We start from the raw sequence: 19,960 nt of genomic DNA, 5'->3' as shown, positions 1-19,960 counted from the left end.
GATCGGGACGTGGGTAATACCCAAATTACCTAATCCAATACCCATAACCGTAGACAGAACAATTAATAGTCACTCTTTAGTTAAAGAAACGAAACGAGACAAAGCGATTCGATATTCGCTTAAAAGAGACATGACATTTTGCAGACCCTTTTGGTCGTCTTACAAATAATTGTCAGATGGTTCAAAATAGTGTGTTGTGATGTGAAAACACGTTAAAATCCTTTTAAAATCAATGTCAAAATCGAATACCTTTCAACAAATAACGGCACGCTAATTAATGTTCTATTTCACACTCCGTCAATGCTTCTACGCATATATTTAGATATTTTTTAACTGCCTACATTTTTAATGCTGAGTGCGCTGCTGCCAACGACGTGAAACTTGACCGTGTGTGTGGATTGTAGAAGTGAAGCTATATTATCTATGGTATTTTATACCGGAAATAGGAAATGTTGCCACTATCCATATTCTAAAAGCACGCGTCGGTTTTGAAATGACAGTTCGCGGCGTCTCAACAGCTGTTCGACCATTAACTCAACCTAAAAGCGCAATTTTCAATCAGTTATTTTATTTCACGTGTATAGCGACGTTAAAAATACTGTAAAAAGACTTTTGCTTGAAGATTTATGAAATAATGGAAGAAGACGCAGGCGTCAAAGGTTTGTCAACTCAAATAATCCACTAGTATTAAATTAAAGAAGTTACAGAAAAGCGTGTTCAGTTTAATCTTAGTGCGTATTTTAAAGAAATATCAATAATTGTCGCTTTTCTTAACACATTTTGCACCTGATATCTTTTAACCCAAATTTCTTAGGCAAGTATTTGCTTAATTGTCTATTTAGACAATGAGACACTGGTTTAAAGAGAAATGCTTACACCTCGTTTTAAAATTTATTTATCAGACAATACTTTAATTTAGAGTTACTTACTGTTATCTTACAAGTTTCAGTAAAAACATTTATACGTGCAACTATATTCTATAGAACATCGTTTTTAAAGAATTTACATAATTATAATTGTGGAGAACCTACCTACATTTTTCAATATTTATTAATTTATTAAAAACAAATTTCAATTAAGAAGACTTGATCAAATCTTACTAGTTCCTACTACTACCTAGTAGTTTATACTAGTTAAGCGAATATTAAAATAATAACAAAGTCACTACAAATGTTGCACAATCATTGTTAACAGCTTTTATTTCATTTAAACAATTTCTTTTAACAATTTCAATTCTAAACTAATGAGTTTGAACTTTGTGCTTGTTAACTTTTGGCTATAATACATAAAACAGTAAGTGCCCAGTGGATGTGACATGATGTGCATTTTAAGAAATTAAATATCACATGTTAAAACTTCTGATATTAAATTTTCAAGGTTTTCTCCTGAAAAAGAAAACCTGCATACCAAAGAATTTTCTTAATTCTCTGTGTGTGTTAAGTCTGCCAATCCGCTTTGGGCCAGCATGGTGGACTATTGGCCTAACCCCTCGCATTCTGAGAGGAGACTTGAGCTCAGCTGTGAGCCGAATATGGGTTAAATAATAATAAATAAACATAAAACACCTTGGTTAAACAATACATTTAAGCTATCAGGATCTAACAAGTTACATTGATAAAAATAATTGAAAACTACTGATAGAATTGACTCTCCAAGTGGATATTTTTTTATGATATGGTTGGTACACAAAACTACATGCACCTACATATTTACCTTTACCTGTGAATTTTCTGCCTCTTTAAAGCTTTATCTAAAACCTTCTTTATATACAACACTACAATGTTTTCCATAACTAACATACTTATTTGAAATCCATTAATCCTTGAAGCAAACTTACAAGCTTGCAATAATTAAATAATATCAAAATCTTTTTGCAAAAGCTTTCACAGGCTACAGTATATATTTATAGCTGTTACAAATTACTGAGGGTATTGTTTTTGTTATCACTGACCTACAATTTACTGTACCTGCCAATTTTATATACAATATAAGTAGTAATACTTGTATTTGAGTTTTGCTGCTTGTTGAATAACCATGGTTATTCAGAAGACATAGAAAATTTTGAAAAAAATCACTTCCAACATAACAATTCAGTGAAGTATAGTATAGTTTAGTTTAGTTATTTCACTCTGTGGTTTTATGATAGTATAGCTTCTACCAACATCTTAAATAATTTTGTTTGGCCCTTAGATCAAAGGGTGGAAAGGCATGCAGTATCTCAGCCAGTGCATGTTATGAGAAAGTTCCTCACAGTGCCTTGACCATCACATGACTTGCTTGGTTTCTCAAGCTCTGAACTAGACACTAACTGACAGACCCAGCAAACCAGAGTTCCAGTTACATATTCCTATTTCTTGCTATTTTAATCTTCTTCTTTCTTGTTTATGGCACTTTGTACTGCGATTGTTTTGCATTAAGTCCACCAATGTCATTCTTCTATGTAGAGACTGCTTGTTGGACCTAAAATCTATTAATTATTAACCAAACATTTTTTTTAAATACAGGAAATGGTTTCAGATTATACAAAAAACATATAACATGTAGTAACAAAGACTATGAGACTAGCACCACTTATAAATATACTATGCACAAAAATTCGGGGAGCAGAAAAAAAATCCAAATTTTTGGGGGATTTTCAACAGGCTGTAACTTATACAAAAATGGAAAATTTTGTTTTGAAATATTTTTCGAGTAATCATAAGAAAACCACCGAAAAAAAATTGTCGAAATTTTTTTGGTTTTTTTTTTTTTAATCTACGGACGTGGAAAAAATTTTTTCGACTTAACCTCCATATGGACCAGATAGCTTGTTTATTCAGATTTAATTTAGTTTTTTTTAAATCTCGATACGAACATTTCTTGCTGAGATATCGATGTTTGAATGGAAAAAGATCATTTTGTCTTTGATTACCAATATCTCAGCAACCAATGATCGCACAGAAATTTTGAGGTTGGTTTTAAAAACTTGAATAAATTCTCTACAAGGATTGGCAATTGAATTTTGAAAAAAAAAATTTTTTTTCAATCATTACATGAATTTGAAAAAGCATCCAAAAAAGGGCTTTTTGTCGTTTTTTGGAAAATCAAGCGCCCAATCAAAAATATTCCGGAAACCACTGACGTTAAGTGACTGTTCAATATACCCACAAAAACCCTACAAACTTTTCAATTCAATCCAGCCAACCGTTTTTTTTTTTTCCCACTTGATCGAATTTTTGAAAAAATTAAAGGAGCAAGAATTTCGCTCTGAAAATGTCATAATTTTTATAATGCGGGCTGTTATCAGGAGCAGAGGTGGCAATTACGCGGTATTAGCACAACACACACACACACACTTAGAGCTACAATTTGCTTTTTTTTTTTTGCTGTACGACCATTTTTGTATAAGTTACAGCCTGTTGAAAATCCCCCAAAAATTTGGATTTTTTTTCTGCTCCCTTAATTTTTGTGCATAGTATATTTTACTTTAAATTACATTCATTCATATTTTAATTTCATACATATATTTACATAGACATTTCAGTACTGGAAAACTGAGGAGAAAAGGGAAATGTATTGTACGAAGGGCATTGGGGGTAATAAGGAACTATATGGGTAAAACTGTGAGGCATCTGAAAAAATAAATGAAATAATTTTAAATATAAACTTACAGCTCCTGTGACACGTTTAAGAAGAAGACTGTCTGTTGAACAGACAGAAGAGAGCAAATCACCAGCTGTCAGCACGCCAACTAAGAAAAGAGGTGGCCGGAAGGCTGCAAAACCGGAACTAGAACTAATTGATGAAAACAGTAAATCATTAATTTTTTTTTATTCTGTTTATTAGTGGACAAATTTTAAATATTATCTGTATGCTAAATTGCCTGGTGGTACCTCTTAGAGGCCGCAGTAGTAGTAGTAGAGCCAATAAGCTTTAATTTCATTTGGAAATTTCTTATTGCAACTCATACCAAATCATCTTACTCATACATATTAGCATTTTACTTCTTGTGTAAGGCCATTTTCCACATCTTGTGAAAAATCACATCTTTTTAAATTTTCGTAATTTAAACGTTTTTTTTTTCACCAGCTCCGACTAACACAACAACAAGAAAGGCAACAACAAAGACAACAACAAAAGATGTTGTGGAACCTGAAGAGAAGAATTTGACACCAGCAAGACGGACAACAAGAATTAAATCAAACACCAGCATTATATCTGAGACAGCTCTTGCAGTTGAGTCACCCAGAGCTAAAAGAGCTGCTCGCAGAGCATCAACTACAGGTAGGCACTGTCATTGTCTATGACTTTTTTATAATGTGTCTAACTGCCAAGAATCATTGGTAGAAATCTATCTCGTTTTAGAAATTTCTTTCTTTCTATCTACTTCAATAATTTAGGTACTAAATCAATAGAAAATATAAATTAATATATATGGACTACACAGCCATTGTGACTACATAGCCAGACTACACAGTACATCACTATCTTGCCCCCATTGTGTGTTTAGCCAGACACTGAAATAGACACAAATATTTTTCTGTTGTGGGAATTTAATCTACAGCATTGAATGCAGAAAGCAGGGTCACTATCCACTACGCCATTCGGACATCAAATAAATGCGAATCGGATTTGAACACTAGAGGATTTTGTACAAATCAACTAGAGCTAACATGACCATAGTAGCTAACTATTTATATATTGCAGCCTGAAGCGTAATATTTAATATTTGTGTACAATTGCAACAATGCCCGAGATGTACAGCTGAGACCCCTTGTCCACCCAAACCTCCAAACTCAAACCAAATATTTTCTCTTCATAATATTAGTATAGATAAGAAAAAATTTTAATTTTTCTTGGAAACATTTACAACAATTCAGTAAAATACAGTTTATTTTTGCCAAATAAAATTAAACAATAGTAAACACGAAAAGTTACAATAATCTTACATATTATTTGTGTTTAACATCTCATATTTTGCTGTTTAAAATATGTCTGAAGGCATACTAATTTCAATACTATTTAAACAGGCAGTGATTATGAAGCGGCTGTCACACCTATCAGACAAACCCGTAGGACTAGAAAAGACTCTACTTCTAGCATTGAAAAAGGTATTAAACATCATTTTCTGAGTTTTTATAATTTAAATATTTTTATATTTTCTTACAAGCTTCATATAATTTTACAGTATAGCTAAAAAATACAATATTTTAAATTGATATACTTTTTTAATTATTATTTCCAGAACCACAACAACCTCCTCCTAAACAAGAAATACAAATAACTGAAGTTATCATAGAAGAACCTGATAGTATTACTACTGTAAAGTCTACACCTCAGCCTGAAAAAACTCCATCAACAAATCCCCGTAAAAGCCCTCGACTATTAGAGAAAATTAATAAAACTTCTCCTGGTAAAGTAATTGAGCAATCCTCTGATGAAAGTAAGCCAGCTACTAATCATAGTAAAAATAGTGCAGATTCAATTAGCATTTCCCAACAAGAACCTACAGACAACTCAAAAAGGGATTCTGAAACATCACAAGATGCATTGTCAACTGTCAGCGATAGTATAATAAAAGAAGTAAACACTACACCGAAAAAGTCAAAATTACGTAAAAGTTTTTCAAGTGCAGAAAGTAAAGAAAACTTAACGAAAAGAAATCGAACTAAATCATGGACAAATCTATCTGCCTCAAGTAATAGTAAATTATATAGTGACAATGAGAATGCTCAAAATGGAATTATAAATGATCTTAAAACACCTTTGGTTATTCTAAACAATGTTAGCTCGATACATTCTTCATCAAATGCAAGTTTGAATCAAGATCAAAACATAGCAGACAAATCCATTTCAAGTCCAAAAAAAAAAGACTGTGTGAATTTACAAGTTGAGAACATAGATGTACCTGACAAGACAAATAGCATTCAGAATAAAAATAAGACAGAAAGCGAAACTGTTTCGCTTGATAAATACATGAATACTAAACAACAAAGTAAAGATGCATTAGCAAGTGAAATTTTTAAGAAAAATCCAAGCAGGGACATGAAGGTAACGCTATTTATAGAAGATACACCTGACTCCAATTCCGATAAAATAAATCTGCAAACAAGCCATGATAATGAAGACCAATGTGTTCCAGAGGTAGTGCATCCCGTTGAGACATTTCAATCAGAATTAAACTCGTTCTCATCAACTTTAGATAAACAAAATATGTTAAACAAATCTAAAGAGCCAAGAGACAACGATTGTGAACCAATGGATATCGATGAAACTATACCTGAAAATTTAATCATGGCTGGTGCGCAAACCCCTGAAAAGAATACAAGTAGCATTAAATTGTCGTCTACTAATCTTCATACCTCAAATTTAACTACTGAAGAAATGGAAAATGTATCCAGAAGACAGTCTTCTATTATTCAAAGCTTAAATAAAAGTGAAATAGCCACTAAAAGTACCCTTATATTGTCACAAATAAAAGATTCGCCTACCGGGGTTGTCAATAATCTGGGGAAATCACTTCAAGTCTCAAATAATGAACTTTTATCGCAATCCGTAGACGACTTAAATATAACTCAAGAAAGTGATGTAAAAAAAAAATTATCTCTTCATTATTCAACAAGTACTCCTTTACAAGATAAAAATATTCAAAAGCTTAAAGGAATACAAGTCAACACTTCAATCATTGCTATGCAAAATAATGATAGCAAAAATATTATCAATCATGTTGGTAATTTATCGAAGAATCAATATGAAAATCTTTCCGATAAAAATGACAGCGTGGCGTCACATGACGGCAATCTAAAAGATACTCTGAAAAGAGAGAACTCCGAAAGAAACACTGACACGAGCAAAAATAAAGGGAAAGGCAGAAACTCGTCAAAAAAGTATATTGAAAATGAAATGATTCACTCCTCTGAAGATGAAAAAATGTATTCTGAAAAAGATAAATCAATTGATAATCATACTAATATAAGCATTAACGACAAAAAGGTATGCACATCACAAAATAAAAGCAAATCTGCAGATATACCTTCTGAAGAAAAACACATCAATGAGTCCGACGACGACAATGCAGAAACAAGCAGTTTACGTAATGAAGTATTCAATGCTAGTGGCAACTATAAGCCTGAGGAAAAGGATATCAAAAGTGATATGGTAAACTCTTCTCAGAATGAAAAAATGGAGTCTGACGGAGATACATCAATTGATAACAATACAAATATCAATCTTAGCGACAAAAACGCATGCAAATTAGAAAACGAAAGCAAATCTGCAGATTTACTCTCTGAAAAACAAAATACTTCATCAGAGTCAGAGGAAGAATATGAATCTGATGAAGACTCGGTAGAAAAAAGCAATTTACTTGATGATGAAGCATTCGATGCTGGTGACGACTATGAGTCTGGGGATAGTCAAGATGACAGTGAACGACAATTTGAAAAAGAAAATGAGATCATAGATAAAGGTGTAACGTTAACAAGTGAAGAAGAATTTTCTGACGATTCTGACTATGAAAAAGACTCGTTCTTAGTAAGTTCCAATGAAGAAGATAATGAATTATTAGATGGTTCTGATGACGACTTGTCGATGAGTGATAATGAACTTAAAATGACTACTACGTCCAAGAAAAAGTTCAATGAAAGAAAAGTAAAAGAGCAAAAGAAAGCTTCCAGAGAAATGTTTGAGTCACGGCATAAATTAAACTCTTCAAAAAATAGTTCAAATGCAAGCATATTAAGTGCGACCAAAAATAAGAAACGTCTCCAGATTAGTTCCTCAGAATCAGAGGAAGATATACCAGCGAAGCCAAAAAAATATAATAGATTACGATTAGACTCTACCAAAGAGGCTAGTTTACTAAACGACGAAAGTGAGCACAAGATTTCGAAAAAGAAAAATAGACACCTTCCTGATACCAGCAGTAGCGATGAAAGTATACCAAAGGAAAAAGAAATAACCATCTGTGATGAAACAATTAAAGAAAGTGACCCATTATCTCAGATAAAAACAGAACCCAAGACTCCAATAAAAAGTGCCAACTCTTCTATAGCGTTTATGGATACAGAAAACGTTAATAATGATGAAATAGATAAAAATGAATCAACAATGACTCAAATCGAGGTTGACGATCCATTGCAAGCTACAATGGCTGCAGATGACGAGTCTCTCAGTAGTGACAATGAAAATATAATGCAGAATTATGACTCAGTATTGCAAGATTTAAACAAAAACAAAAATTCAAAAGTCAAAGCCTGTGACATTTCATTAAACCTAGACAATAAAAAGAAAAAGACAGCGAAGGTTGCTCTAGTAGACGAGTTAAATTTAACTCAACTAAAATCGCCTAGAAGAACAAAAAGTAAACATACAGAAGAGGTTAATAACAGTGCCGAAGAAATGCTAAGCAACACAGCAGAAGACGCGTCATCAGATTCTATTGATTTACATTTGTTATTCTCCGAAGACAGTAATAGTAGTGAAACTTCGGCGTTGCAGAATAAAATGAAGACGGCTAATGATGACTCTGAAGTATTTATACCTTTGAAAAAAACTGAAGCCAAAACAGACATTCGTGAAAGTAAAGGTAATTCTTTTATAACTACCAGACACCCCGCGGTTTAACCCGCGTAACTTCCATTTCTTTGGGAATACGGTGATAAAATATGGCCTATTTTATCGCTGATAATGTTGCTTTCCAATCATGAAAGAAATTTTCATATCATCAAGTAACTTCAAAACACAAATATCAATTCCTTGCTCTTTATAATATTAGTATGGATAGTTCACAAAATTGGCAGTTCCATAATGGAATCTTCTAATGAACGAAAGTTCCTTCTGTATATAAGAATTGGCTAAGATCTAATGTTAGACTTTGACGCCTAAACCACTAAACTGTTTTTAAAAAAAATATCCATTAAAATTTTCAGATGAAGAGCAATCTATGGAAGTATCATTCAATCAAAGTATTGTTAAGGCAAATAAACGAAAGTCTCAACAACATGAAAGTACTTCAAGTAAGTAAATCTGTTTCTTGGTAGTTAGTAAAAGTCTGAAGAGTGATCAGTGTGCCTTGTGGGAGTTTTCAATATTTTCATACTGTTACTATCGCGTTGACGTAAACGCGAATTTATATGGAATTGAAATAGTTGCGCAGTAGTGCCACGAGATGGCGCTGTTTCAATTCGTTAGAAATTCGCGTTCACGTTAACGCGATAGTAACAGTATCAAACTGCCACTAGGCCGTCAGATATATAATAATATATTAGTAGGAATTGTTCAATTGAAGCTATAAACGCACAACTGCGCATTTTTTGGGTGTTTGTTGTCGGTTCTTTTAGGACCAACTTGGGAACCCTCGTAACTTTAATTTTAAGTTTTCGACTCATTATTATCACCATTATCTAATAATATTATTGCATGACGTTTCGAAAGTGCTTCTAAACTTCCCAATTGGTCGGAACCATATTATTATTCTCATTATTATTAAATGTTTTCAATATTATGCCTTTATCTTATTATAGGCGGAGATGAACATCCCAGCTTCTTTATTGACACTGTGGGAACACTGGGTGATCCATCAGACAAAACGCATGATGACAGTTTAAAGATAAACAAAAAACAATCGACAGAAAACAGTAAGTAAATTAAATACAATTACTTAACTAACTAGCGGACGGCCGCGATTTTATTCGCTATTAAACCTCCTTAATCCGTCCCTGTCGTAAAATCTGTTCTAAACGGGCATCTACTAACTATAGTAATAGACAGAACTAAATGTAACATAGTGGTGAACCGAACTACGTGTTCAGTATTTAAATATATAAGCTTTCGTTTTGCCTTTTTTTAATAATCTATAATTTTGCTTTACTTTTAGGCTTTGCAATGGAAAAATCAGTGAATAAGTCAGTCAGTAATGCAAAAGCCCAAGAAAATTCTGAAGATGATTCTCCTCTTGAGATCTCGTATAAAAAAGAAAAGAAACGATCTTCCAAAGTGGCAGATGTTTCTTCTGTGGCATTTGAAAAAGGTAAGATATACAAAAAACTCAAAAAGACAGTACAAAAGAACAAGACATAAATAGTAAAAATGTATATAAAGGGTTGTTTTGGTGTTTAAATTAAAACAGCTATTTTTTGTTTTTAGTTTAAATGCAATAACAAGTATAATTAATTTTATAAACTTATTGTATTTGTTTGTAAACTTTGCTAGGATAATGTTATAAAAAAGACGTAATAATGTTTCAAAAGTACACACAAGAGGTCAAGAATAAAGATATTTTACGTATTTTATACTAATGCTCTATTGTGAAATCTTTTACAGATACCAATGACAAAATGTCCAATTCTAAAACACCGTCCAGCGAAAAGAAAAAGAAAAACAAATCAATGGATGCTAATATTTCCGTACAAGCAACAGAAGGTAATTTATTTCAAACTTACTTGTTTACTAACTAGTTAATATTATTGAAATGAGTTTTTTAATAACCCGTGTGCCCAGTAAATATGACCTCTGCCTCAGATTCCGGAGGGCATAGGTTCGAATCCAGTCCAGGGCATGCACCTCCAACTTTTCCGTTAAGTGCATTTAAAAAAAATTAATATCACGTGTCTCAAACGGTGAAGGAAAAAAAACGGTTGTCTGTAAAGTCGATTTACTGACATTAGTTGAACGTGACAACGTCATAAGAAAATACTGATGGAATGGTTGCATTTTTCAAAAGAAAATGTTCGTTTTTCTAAAATACTGTTTAATAATCTTCATAGACCAGAATATACTTTATTTCTTGTAAAAAAAGTTGGCAACCCCAGAGCGAGGGAACGACGCATGGCGTCATCTTTTTTCGAGTGTGCAGCCGGCTCCATCGAATTATAAGACGTTGTCACGTCAAAACATCGTGAGGTAACATGCATACCTGAAAATTTTCTTAATTCTCTACGTATGTGAAGTTTGCCAATCTGCATTGGGCCAGCGTTCTGGACTATTGGCCTAACCCCTCATTCTGAGAGGAGACTCTTGCTCAAGTGAGCCAATGTATCATAAAGTAATACTTGCATTACAAAAATAATATGTATTTTACAGATCTTGTAGCAGACCAAACTATCAATAAATCAATTCTTAAAACGCCTGGTAGCGAAAAGAAACATAAAAAGAAATCAATGGATGCAAATATTACAGTACAAGAAGGTAATTTATCTGAAATGTATTTTTGACATTTAAAAGTTTAAATTGCATTTTTTTGATAATTATAATTTATATAGATCTTACTATTTTAGCAGACAAATATTCATATAATGTTCTTTTTTTATGTATTATATTATAGTCAAACATTGAAGTTATTTAGCACAAGTATGGAATATCTTTCACAGATTGTGTAGCAGACAAAACTGTCAATAAGTCAATCACTAAAACTCCTGCCAGTGGAAAGAAACGTAAAAAGAAATCAATGGATGCTGATGATATCTTGGAACAAGCAGGTAATATACTTAAATCTTTATTTGATATTTACATCTATACTAATATCATAAAGAGGTAAAGTTTGTGGTGTTGTAAGGGGTAATCTCTAGATCTACTAAACCAATTTTTGGAAAAAAAAATGAATAGAAATAATTCATAACATACTGTTGTGTAGCATACCACACTACAGTAAGTTATTAACTACTTTACTTTAATTTATAAAGCTGTGATAGCCCAGTGGATATGACCTCTGCCTCCTATTCTGGAGGGTCTAGGTTCGATGCACCTCCAACTCCTGAGAATTTTCTAAATACTCTGCGTGTGTGAAGTCGCAACTTGGTCGACTATTGACCTAACCCCTCTCATTCTGAAAGGAGACCCGTGCTCAGCAGTGAGCCGTTGATGATGATGATTATTAACTATTTTACAGATTCTGAAGCAGAGCAAACTATTAATAAATCAACTAATAATACACCCGGCAGCGAAAAGAAACTTAAAAAGAAATCAATAGGAGCTGAACTTGTAGTACTAGAAGGTAATCTCTCATACCTAAAGAAACCAAAGACCTTGCGATTTCGGATAAAATATAGTCTATGTTACTCGCTGATGATGTAGCTTTCTATTGGTAAAAAAGATCGGTCTATTATTTTCTGAGCTAAATCGCTACAAACAAACAAATAATCTCTTATATATCAGTGTAGAATTACGTGGTTTAATATTATCAGATAATTATTGCTATTTCTATGATTCATTTTACTCGTATAACAAGTTATTTTGTTCATAAAGTAGGTATTATAGTCTAAAACTAAAAGCAATTTTTCATAAATATGTAATATCTTTTGTAACAGATACCACAGATGTAGCAGTCAAAACTCTCAATAAGTCAATCGCTAAAACACCCAACAGTGAAAAGAAACATAAAAATAAATCAATGAATGTTGATATTTCAGAACAAGCAGGTAATCATCTTCTGATTATTCAAAATTTATAAGTTTGATATTAATAATATCTTTAACTATTATAATTTAGAGACATGTATCTAATAAATCTCTTAATTTCATAACATTCAATTTGTATTAAAAAAATATTTGTGTATTCTTCGCAGATTATGTAGCAGATAAAACTATCAATAAGTCAATCACTGAAATGCCCGGCAGCGAAAAGAAACGTAAAAAGAAATCAATGAATGCTGATATTTCGGAACAAGCAGGTAATATCATTATTCAAAACTTACAACTTTGATATTGACCCTTAACCATTTAATTGCGGTTTCAGGGACCGCAAAGATTTTTCAAATTAATTTTTTATTTTTGAAAATTACGTAGTATATCGTAGAGAAGTAATAACTGTGTACATTTTCTACACATTGAGCTGCAATGCGCTTGCGCTTGGAGACAATATTCATAAACGCGTTGGACTTTGGACTTTTGTATATTTAAATATATATTATAACAAGTCATGTTCCTTACATCCATAATGTCTTTTACAGCTACTGTTGATTAAATGACACATTGACACAATTTTATATTTTTTGTTTGCTTTATGTATGATAGTCTAAAACTCAAGTTATTTTTCATAAATGTGTTATCCTTTGTAGCAGAGACCACAGATGTAGCAGACAAAACTCACAATAAGTCAATCGCTAAAACGCCCAACAGTGAAAAGAAACATAAAAAGAAATCAATGAATGCTGATATTTCAGAGCAAGCAGGTAATATCTTAACTGATTATTTAAAATCTATAAGTTTGATATTAATAATAATTATTATAATTTATAGACAAAATGTCTATAAATTATAATTGTATCTAATAAATCTATGATTCATTTCATAACACTCAATTTATATTTCAAAAATATGTGTATTCTTCACAGATTCTGTAACAGATACTATCAACAAGTCAATCACTGAAATTCCCGACAGCGAAAAGAAACAAAGGAAATCAGTGAATGCTGATATTTCGGAACAAGCAGGTAATATACTGAAATATTTATTTAAGATTAACATGTTTTCCATTTAATTTTAATAAATAAATTAAAGGAAAAGCAACTACAAATATTATTATTTTTAACATTAGTATTATGTGTAATGTTATAATAGACTAACCCGTCACTAAAAAAAAGACAACTATCCGCGTTAAGTGGTTATTTAAGTTAGGGTAGTTGGCTCATATCAAATTTAATGTAAACAATATTAATTTCATTTAAAACATAGAATAACGGTCCGAAATATACAGGGTGATTCGGACTTTAGTGCGGACATTTTTTTTCGTGGTTCTGTATCATTAATAGAACATAAATCTACAAACAGTTCGATACATTTTATGTAATTTTTTTTTTCAATTTATGTCTCAGAAATAACAAAATAATGGACACATTCCCAAACAAACTGCGCAACTGCTGGCGGCACTTTGTAAGACGCCGACAAAGAAATACCGGCAGTAGTCATATCGCTTCGGCTTCGGCTGACGGGGGTGGCAGGGGTGAGGCGATCGAAAAATCCCTGAGGACGCCTGCCAAATTGCCGAAGGGCGACCAGTGACAGACAATCTGCCGTCGCTTGCGCATTTAAGTCGAATCATGCTTTAATGCAAAAGTTTGCGTAATAATAATCATCATTTGTATTTCATTATTCCAATCGAAAGTTCATAATTTTTATAGTCTCTGTTTTAATTTTTATTATTATTACTACGCATTATTGATGGTCCTAAGCCCAATAAAGTATGAAGGGAAAATCGATACTCAACTCAAAAGTGACGACCTTTAATTATTATAAAAAATAATAGGTACAAAAATAAATAAACGTAGAAAGGTCAACGGCCCTCGGCGCGGGCGCTCGCTAACCCTACCTACCAGCTGATTTTGTAGTTGCCTATTACTGTGCTATTACCTAGTACAGCGATAGGGTGACCCTCAAATTCTGTTTAAATGTTTAAACTTTAGCTAACGATAACTTTGTTATTTTTGAGTTAAAAAAAAAAGAAAAAATACGTGATCATTAAATTTTGTTTATGTACAAAATATAAAAATATCTGTACTAAAGAAAATTTCTTCCTGTATAGATATCAATTAATAAAAGTTAAATATTTCATAAAAAAACTTAATTTGAAAATTATATATTTAATTACTTTTCCAAACGTCAAAAACGCTTTAGTCCATTTTTTGACGTTACGATGTCACTGGATTAAAACTCAAACAAATTATTAACTAATAATTCTGTCGAAACGTGTTAACGTGACGTCATGATACAGTTAAAATATAGACCATCATGGCCGTCAGAGTTTTGGCTCGTATTGACAAAAAATAATTAAAAATTAAAATGTTTATGTACCTATTCATGGCTCAAAAAATATATTTTTTTCAATCTAGTAGAACGCTAATGAACAATTTAAGACCCTTTAAAAAAAGTGTCAATTAGCATTATTATGGTTTAAAAATTTGTAATTGGTTTTACAGATCCTGTGGCAGACAAAACTCTCAATAAGTCGATCGCTAAAACTCCCGCAAGTGAAAAGAAACTAAAAAATAAATCAATGGATGCTGAAAGTTCGGAACAAGCAGGTAATAAATATATCTGAACTGTATATTTGATATTAAATTAAATTACAAAAGGAGGATTTAATTTAAATTTAATTTAATTAATAAAAATTTATATTTTTTTGTTTTACTTTACTCAAGTTAGCCCTTGACTACAATCTCACCTGATGGGTAGTGATGATGCAATCTAAGATGAAGACGGGCTTACTTGTTAGGAGGAGGTTGAAAAACCACACCCCTTTCGGTTTCTATACGACATAATACCGGAACGCTCCATCGCTTGGCGGTACGTTTTTGTCGGTTAGGTTGTAACTAGCCACGGCCGAAGCCTCCCACTAACCAAAAAATACAATCATACAATGCTGGGCCCAGATAATTGTATAATCAATATATGGGCAAGTACTTACTTTATGAAATGCACGATTTTTAACAAAAATCATTTCTCTCTCTCCTTCGCACTCTCAAACACACACACACATTCTCTCTCTCTCTCTCTCTCTCTCTCTCTCTCCCAAAGAATGTTCTTTTTAACCGACTTCTAAAAAGGAAGAGGTTTTGTGTTCGGCTGTATTTACATTTAAATAAAGAACCAATATAAGAAATTCTTTTTTTATTTAAAATAGTGTGTAGATATTTTAGTGATGAGACCATATTTAGCATGTAATAAAGTGTTGTTTTATATTTTGATTTCAGATATCGTTTGTGACAGTACTGAAAACAAATCTACTTCGAAAATTTCTAACAGCGAAAAGCAAAATAAACACCAGTCGGGATCTCATGCTGGACAAAATGGTATGTTTCGTTTATTTGAATACTATTTTTAACCGACTTCAAAAAGGACGAGGTTCTCAATTTGACCTGTATGTTGTTTTTTTTTTTTTTAAAATTTTATTTTTTCTCACGTCTGGGGACTGTCGTGGAACTTTTTACTTATTTGTTTATTTATCTGTGAGAGTTAGTTACGTCCTATTCTACAAATGAAATTAATAAATTTATTATTGTTATTGTTACAGACGAAATCACAGAAAATACTGAAATAAGTTCCAAGAAACGCAAACGGCAATCATCTCTGAATACCACAAAAGAGGAAATACATCCTACTGGTAGTATATTATATAAGTTTTATGTCATGTGTTTACATTTCTATAAAACACTGCTATTATAAAACGAGAGCATGCGATAATCAGACATCTTACCTATGGATAAGAACATGGGCAAGCATTCAACCATACTAAAATGAAGTATATATGTCTTTTTCTAGATGTCGCTGAGGTATTGAAAGACTCGCTCGGCAATGAAAAGAAAAAACGGAAGATTGCTACAGAAGACGCAACGGCTACGGTTTCAGGTATAAATCGTTTTTTTCTTAGTTCGTTAAAATCCATATAAAAAAAAATATACAGGGTGCTCGGGAGTAATAATTTCAAGTTGATGAGTCCACTTATAGCCAGATATAATCCTTATTCTGAGAGGAGACTCGAGCTCAGCAATGAGCCGAATATGGGTTGATAATGATGATGATGAGTCCACTTATAGGAGCCAAACTGCATAACTAATATATTTTTTTACTAATAAAATCTTTTTATGTTTTCATACAAAGTAATTCAAATAATTACGACTATCCATGTAACACACGCCTTTATCTGTGCTTGCATTTTAAAATACGTCAGACTTGGCTACGTCATAATTATAAAGCCGCGTATAATGGACTCATTTTATGATCTATTTACAAAAGAAATATTATTTACCTTCTAACCCGAAAATATTAATTTTAGAACACAGTCATGTTCCTTGAACATATTCAATTAATTTTCGGTAAAGCTTATAACTCCAGGGTTTCAGGTAGAATCCACCATTATCCCTGATGAACACAGACTATATTTTATCCCCGTATTCCCACGGGAATGGTAACTACGGGGGTGAAACCGCGGTGCTTCTGCTTGTATGTAATAAAATATTTCATGCGATTCTAGTTTCAGACACTTGCTGCTAATTTTAAAAATATTCTAGTACATAATTGTATATGATTTTGTTCTATTAATTTTTGGCACTATTGATTGTAAATTTTGTATTGTTTTAGTTGAAATAACCGTCAAGAGAAACAGAAAGAGAAAAGAACCAGAACAAGATGTACCATCAAATCAAACCAAAAAGGTGAGTTATGGTGTTGTGGTATGTTTTAGAAATAGAGCCTGCTACATCTTGGCTGAAACAGAACTATTTTTTTTCCCTCTTACAACACTATTCAACTTGTCAGTTTTTAATGTCTTTTCTGTCAAAAGTCTCGGGTTTATTTACGAAATTAATAGATTGTGGGAAATTATCGGCAGTAAACTAATATTATTGTGGCACAAGATGAATATGACAATCCGTAGTGGCACCCGCCAAGTTATATATCACGTTTATGAGATATATCTGACAGAATTCGAAGCCAAAACGTTTTTGTCGGATCTGGACAATTTTTGCCGAAGAACGACTGAGATAACAGGTTTGTATTTATTTTAGAATACTATAAAAGTTGAGCTCTGAAGTATTTTACAATATTCACATGCTTTTTAAGGTTTTAGTAAGTGTTTTCGTGATTATTCTGCCGGCTTTGAAGGTTATGTTGTTATGGTTACGTTTACGTTTCTCGTATTCGTGTTGCCATTTTGACGATAGTGACGCCCCCATTTATTTCTACTTATTTTTGTCAGGCTATACCTTAATATAAGCTGCTTAGCCATTTAATATTAGGTAAAGTTGCATCAGGGAACTAACTTGACAAAGAAAAACAAGATCCTATACCAAGGGTATATATACTTAAAACTTAGGATACATCCAAAAATTAACTTTTATTTTGAATAATGCTAGCAATTTTGTTCTAGATGGTGAAGGAAGCGCCAGTGTTTAACAAAGTGCCACGTCTGCCTTCTACTGTGTTGAAGCAATTAGATAATGCACCGGACAAACAAGTGTTAAACCAAAAACCTGAAGTGATATCAACAACACAATTCCTCGTTCAAGAAGCAAAAAGGAGGAAGACAAAACCATCGAACTATTTAGAAGAGAGTATTTACCTCAATGATCATACTGAAAACACAAGAAATGTCAAGAAACGTCTTGAAAAGCCAAAAGTTCTACCGTTTGTACCCACAGCATCGACATCTAGCAGCGGCTTTACAACAAACTTTAAAATTAATGTTGTACCCAATGAATTCAAATTTGTTGCCCAATCAAATTCAGTCAGTCAAAGTTTCAAGGACAATTATTTGTATGGCCCTAAAATTAAACGCGTAGGCACGTATGATTTACACAAAAGACGAAGAAACATAAAATTGTCCAAATTCTAATTTTTTTGTTTTAGTTCAGACATAAATTGTATGGAGATAAAACCAATAAAAATTATTTTTAGTATGAGTGCCTGCTTCGTTATATAATTGCCATATAGAAAAAAGTGCCTGTGACTACCAAATAAGTTTATAATGTAATTTCTTGTTATGTAAAAGTGTACCTTATGGCATATTTATATGTTAAGTTCACTTGTTTAAATGAAAATAGTTTAAAACTGTTCCGCCTTAAGGTAAAGACACACTCACTGACTTGTTAAACTTGCAATTGATGAGAGTAATTTAGTTTTTAATCTTGATATTGGATGTTTTAATTATGTATCTGTTTTTTTTTCTGTTTCGTCGACAGCATTGGATCATCAACACAGGAGCCGAAAAATTCTCTGACTACCCACCTATATGTTACAGTCTCAATATTATTAAACCTAATGTCTTTAATAGAATATATAATGTAAGAGTTGACATGATTGTTATAATTTGGTAGATAATCATCAAGATCATCTGTCATCTCAGACTGACAGAGGAATAGCATTCCAATGACTTGCCTAACGGCCGTTTGCAATAACCTATCTATCCGCCATTTCGCTTACTAAAGTTAAGAAAATCTATCTTTCTGTTCTTATCTGCTTTTCAATAACCTACTGATAGATAGTTTGAGTATGTAAAGATGTTACTGATAATCGAGGATAGCTATCTATCCGTAATTTTGGGTAGGTTATTAAAAACGGCCTTTAATCCTTCTGATCTTACTTATACTGTATTGTTTAGTTTACTTGTTCGATAGACGCTTGAATATTAATATAAGGCTGACGAGATTTATTTTATTATTACCAACCAACCATTTATTTTATTATTATAAACTTGCTGTTTGATTTTTAACTTCTCTGATTTTACTATTTTTTGTTAACATTATTAACTAATTTTAACTGAAATATGTGAAGCAGGTCTGCTACTAAAGGATGTCTTCACAAAAGTAAACTATTAATCTATGTATTATAATTTTATTTGTTCAACAAACTCTTGGACACCAATAATGTTTATGCTCACATTTCTTATTATTTTTCAATGTAAGTAATTTATTAATTTTAACTTAACATCTTAATTTTAACTAAAACATCTAGCAGGCCTGTGATTGTTTTAGAATATGAAATATTGTTTAAAGTTCGTTATATTGACAATTGTTAAAAGTTCAATATATTTAGCTTATTTTTACTTTTATGTACCTACGTGCGTTGATTTACATAATGTTTCTATATAACGTGTTTTCAGTAGTAATTTTTTTTTCATTTTGTCCCAATGGAAAAGTCATTCAACGTTGCTTTGTTTATTAATTTGTTAGACAACCCCTCAAGGTTCCTATTTAATTCCCTCAAATGTAAACCTGAATGAATATAACTGGTAGATATAAGAACTAGGTAAAAAATCATAAATCATGTGCTAAAAATAAATAAATACTGGATTCGTACGATTAACTATACTATTTTCAAAATATTTCCTGATTTTGAATCGTAATATTTGGTCTAATTTATTGTTTGTAACGTAGTTTACATTTTAAGTTTCCCGCCATAAAATTAAGGTTACCCTAGAGGGAGCTACTATGTTATGTTAAAAAGGGATCGCCCATGTGCGGTGTTTTTAATTATAAATTGATAACGCTATG

General features: G+C 32.1%; 1 protein-coding gene across 7 annotated transcripts; it reads left to right on the top strand.

The window, feature by feature from the left end:
• The first annotated feature begins 479 nt into the window (after window positions 1–479).
• LOC112058156 (MATH and LRR domain-containing protein PFE0570w) lies at window positions 480–19,958 on the top strand. 7 transcript variants are annotated; one of them, XM_052882601.1, is made up of 22 exons: window positions 480–659; window positions 3,653–3,790; window positions 4,069–4,263; window positions 5,010–5,090; window positions 5,225–8,566; window positions 8,910–8,996; window positions 9,504–9,617; window positions 9,857–10,009; window positions 10,303–10,401; window positions 11,062–11,166; window positions 11,349–11,456; window positions 11,867–11,971; window positions 12,285–12,395; window positions 12,542–12,646; window positions 13,034–13,147; window positions 13,310–13,408; window positions 14,891–14,995; window positions 15,665–15,763; window positions 15,985–16,074; window positions 16,233–16,319; window positions 17,052–17,125; window positions 17,839–19,958. In XM_052882601.1, exons 1-22 carry the CDS (start codon window positions 635–637, stop codon window positions 18,301–18,303), a joined length of 5,901 nt encoding a protein of 1,966 aa, XP_052738561.1. In that variant the 5' UTR covers window positions 480–634; the 3' UTR covers window positions 18,304–19,958. The 7 variants fall into 7 exon arrangements, with proteins under 7 accessions (XP_052738561.1, XP_052738562.1, XP_052738560.1 ...); XM_052882602.1 differs by having other exon boundaries at window positions 9,504–9,620; window positions 13,037–13,147; XM_052882600.1 differs by having other exon boundaries at window positions 9,504–9,620.
• The last annotated feature ends 2 nt before the right edge of the window (window positions 19,959–19,960 follow it).

Source organism: Bicyclus anynana, chromosome 7 (assembly GCF_947172395.1).
Source record: "Bicyclus anynana chromosome 7, ilBicAnyn1.1, whole genome shotgun sequence".
Classification (NCBI taxonomy): domain Eukaryota; kingdom Metazoa; phylum Arthropoda; class Insecta; order Lepidoptera; family Nymphalidae; genus Bicyclus; species Bicyclus anynana.
The sequence above is the reverse complement of the archived record's forward strand: the minus strand, read 5'-3'. Positions and strand labels throughout refer to the sequence as shown.

Excerpts from the sequence above, each read along its gene's own strand:
- LOC112058156 (XM_052882600.1), top strand. The coding sequence starts at position 635 with ATGGAAGAAGACGCAGGCGTCAAAG. Across the intron at positions 8,567-8,909 it reads AGACATTCGTGAAAGTAAAG|ATGAAGAGCAATCTATGGAA; the intron begins GTAATTCTTTTA and ends TAAAATTTTCAG. Across the intron at positions 12,647-13,033 it reads TGATATTTCGGAACAAGCAG|CAGAGACCACAGATGTAGCA; the intron begins GTAATATCATTA and ends TATCCTTTGTAG.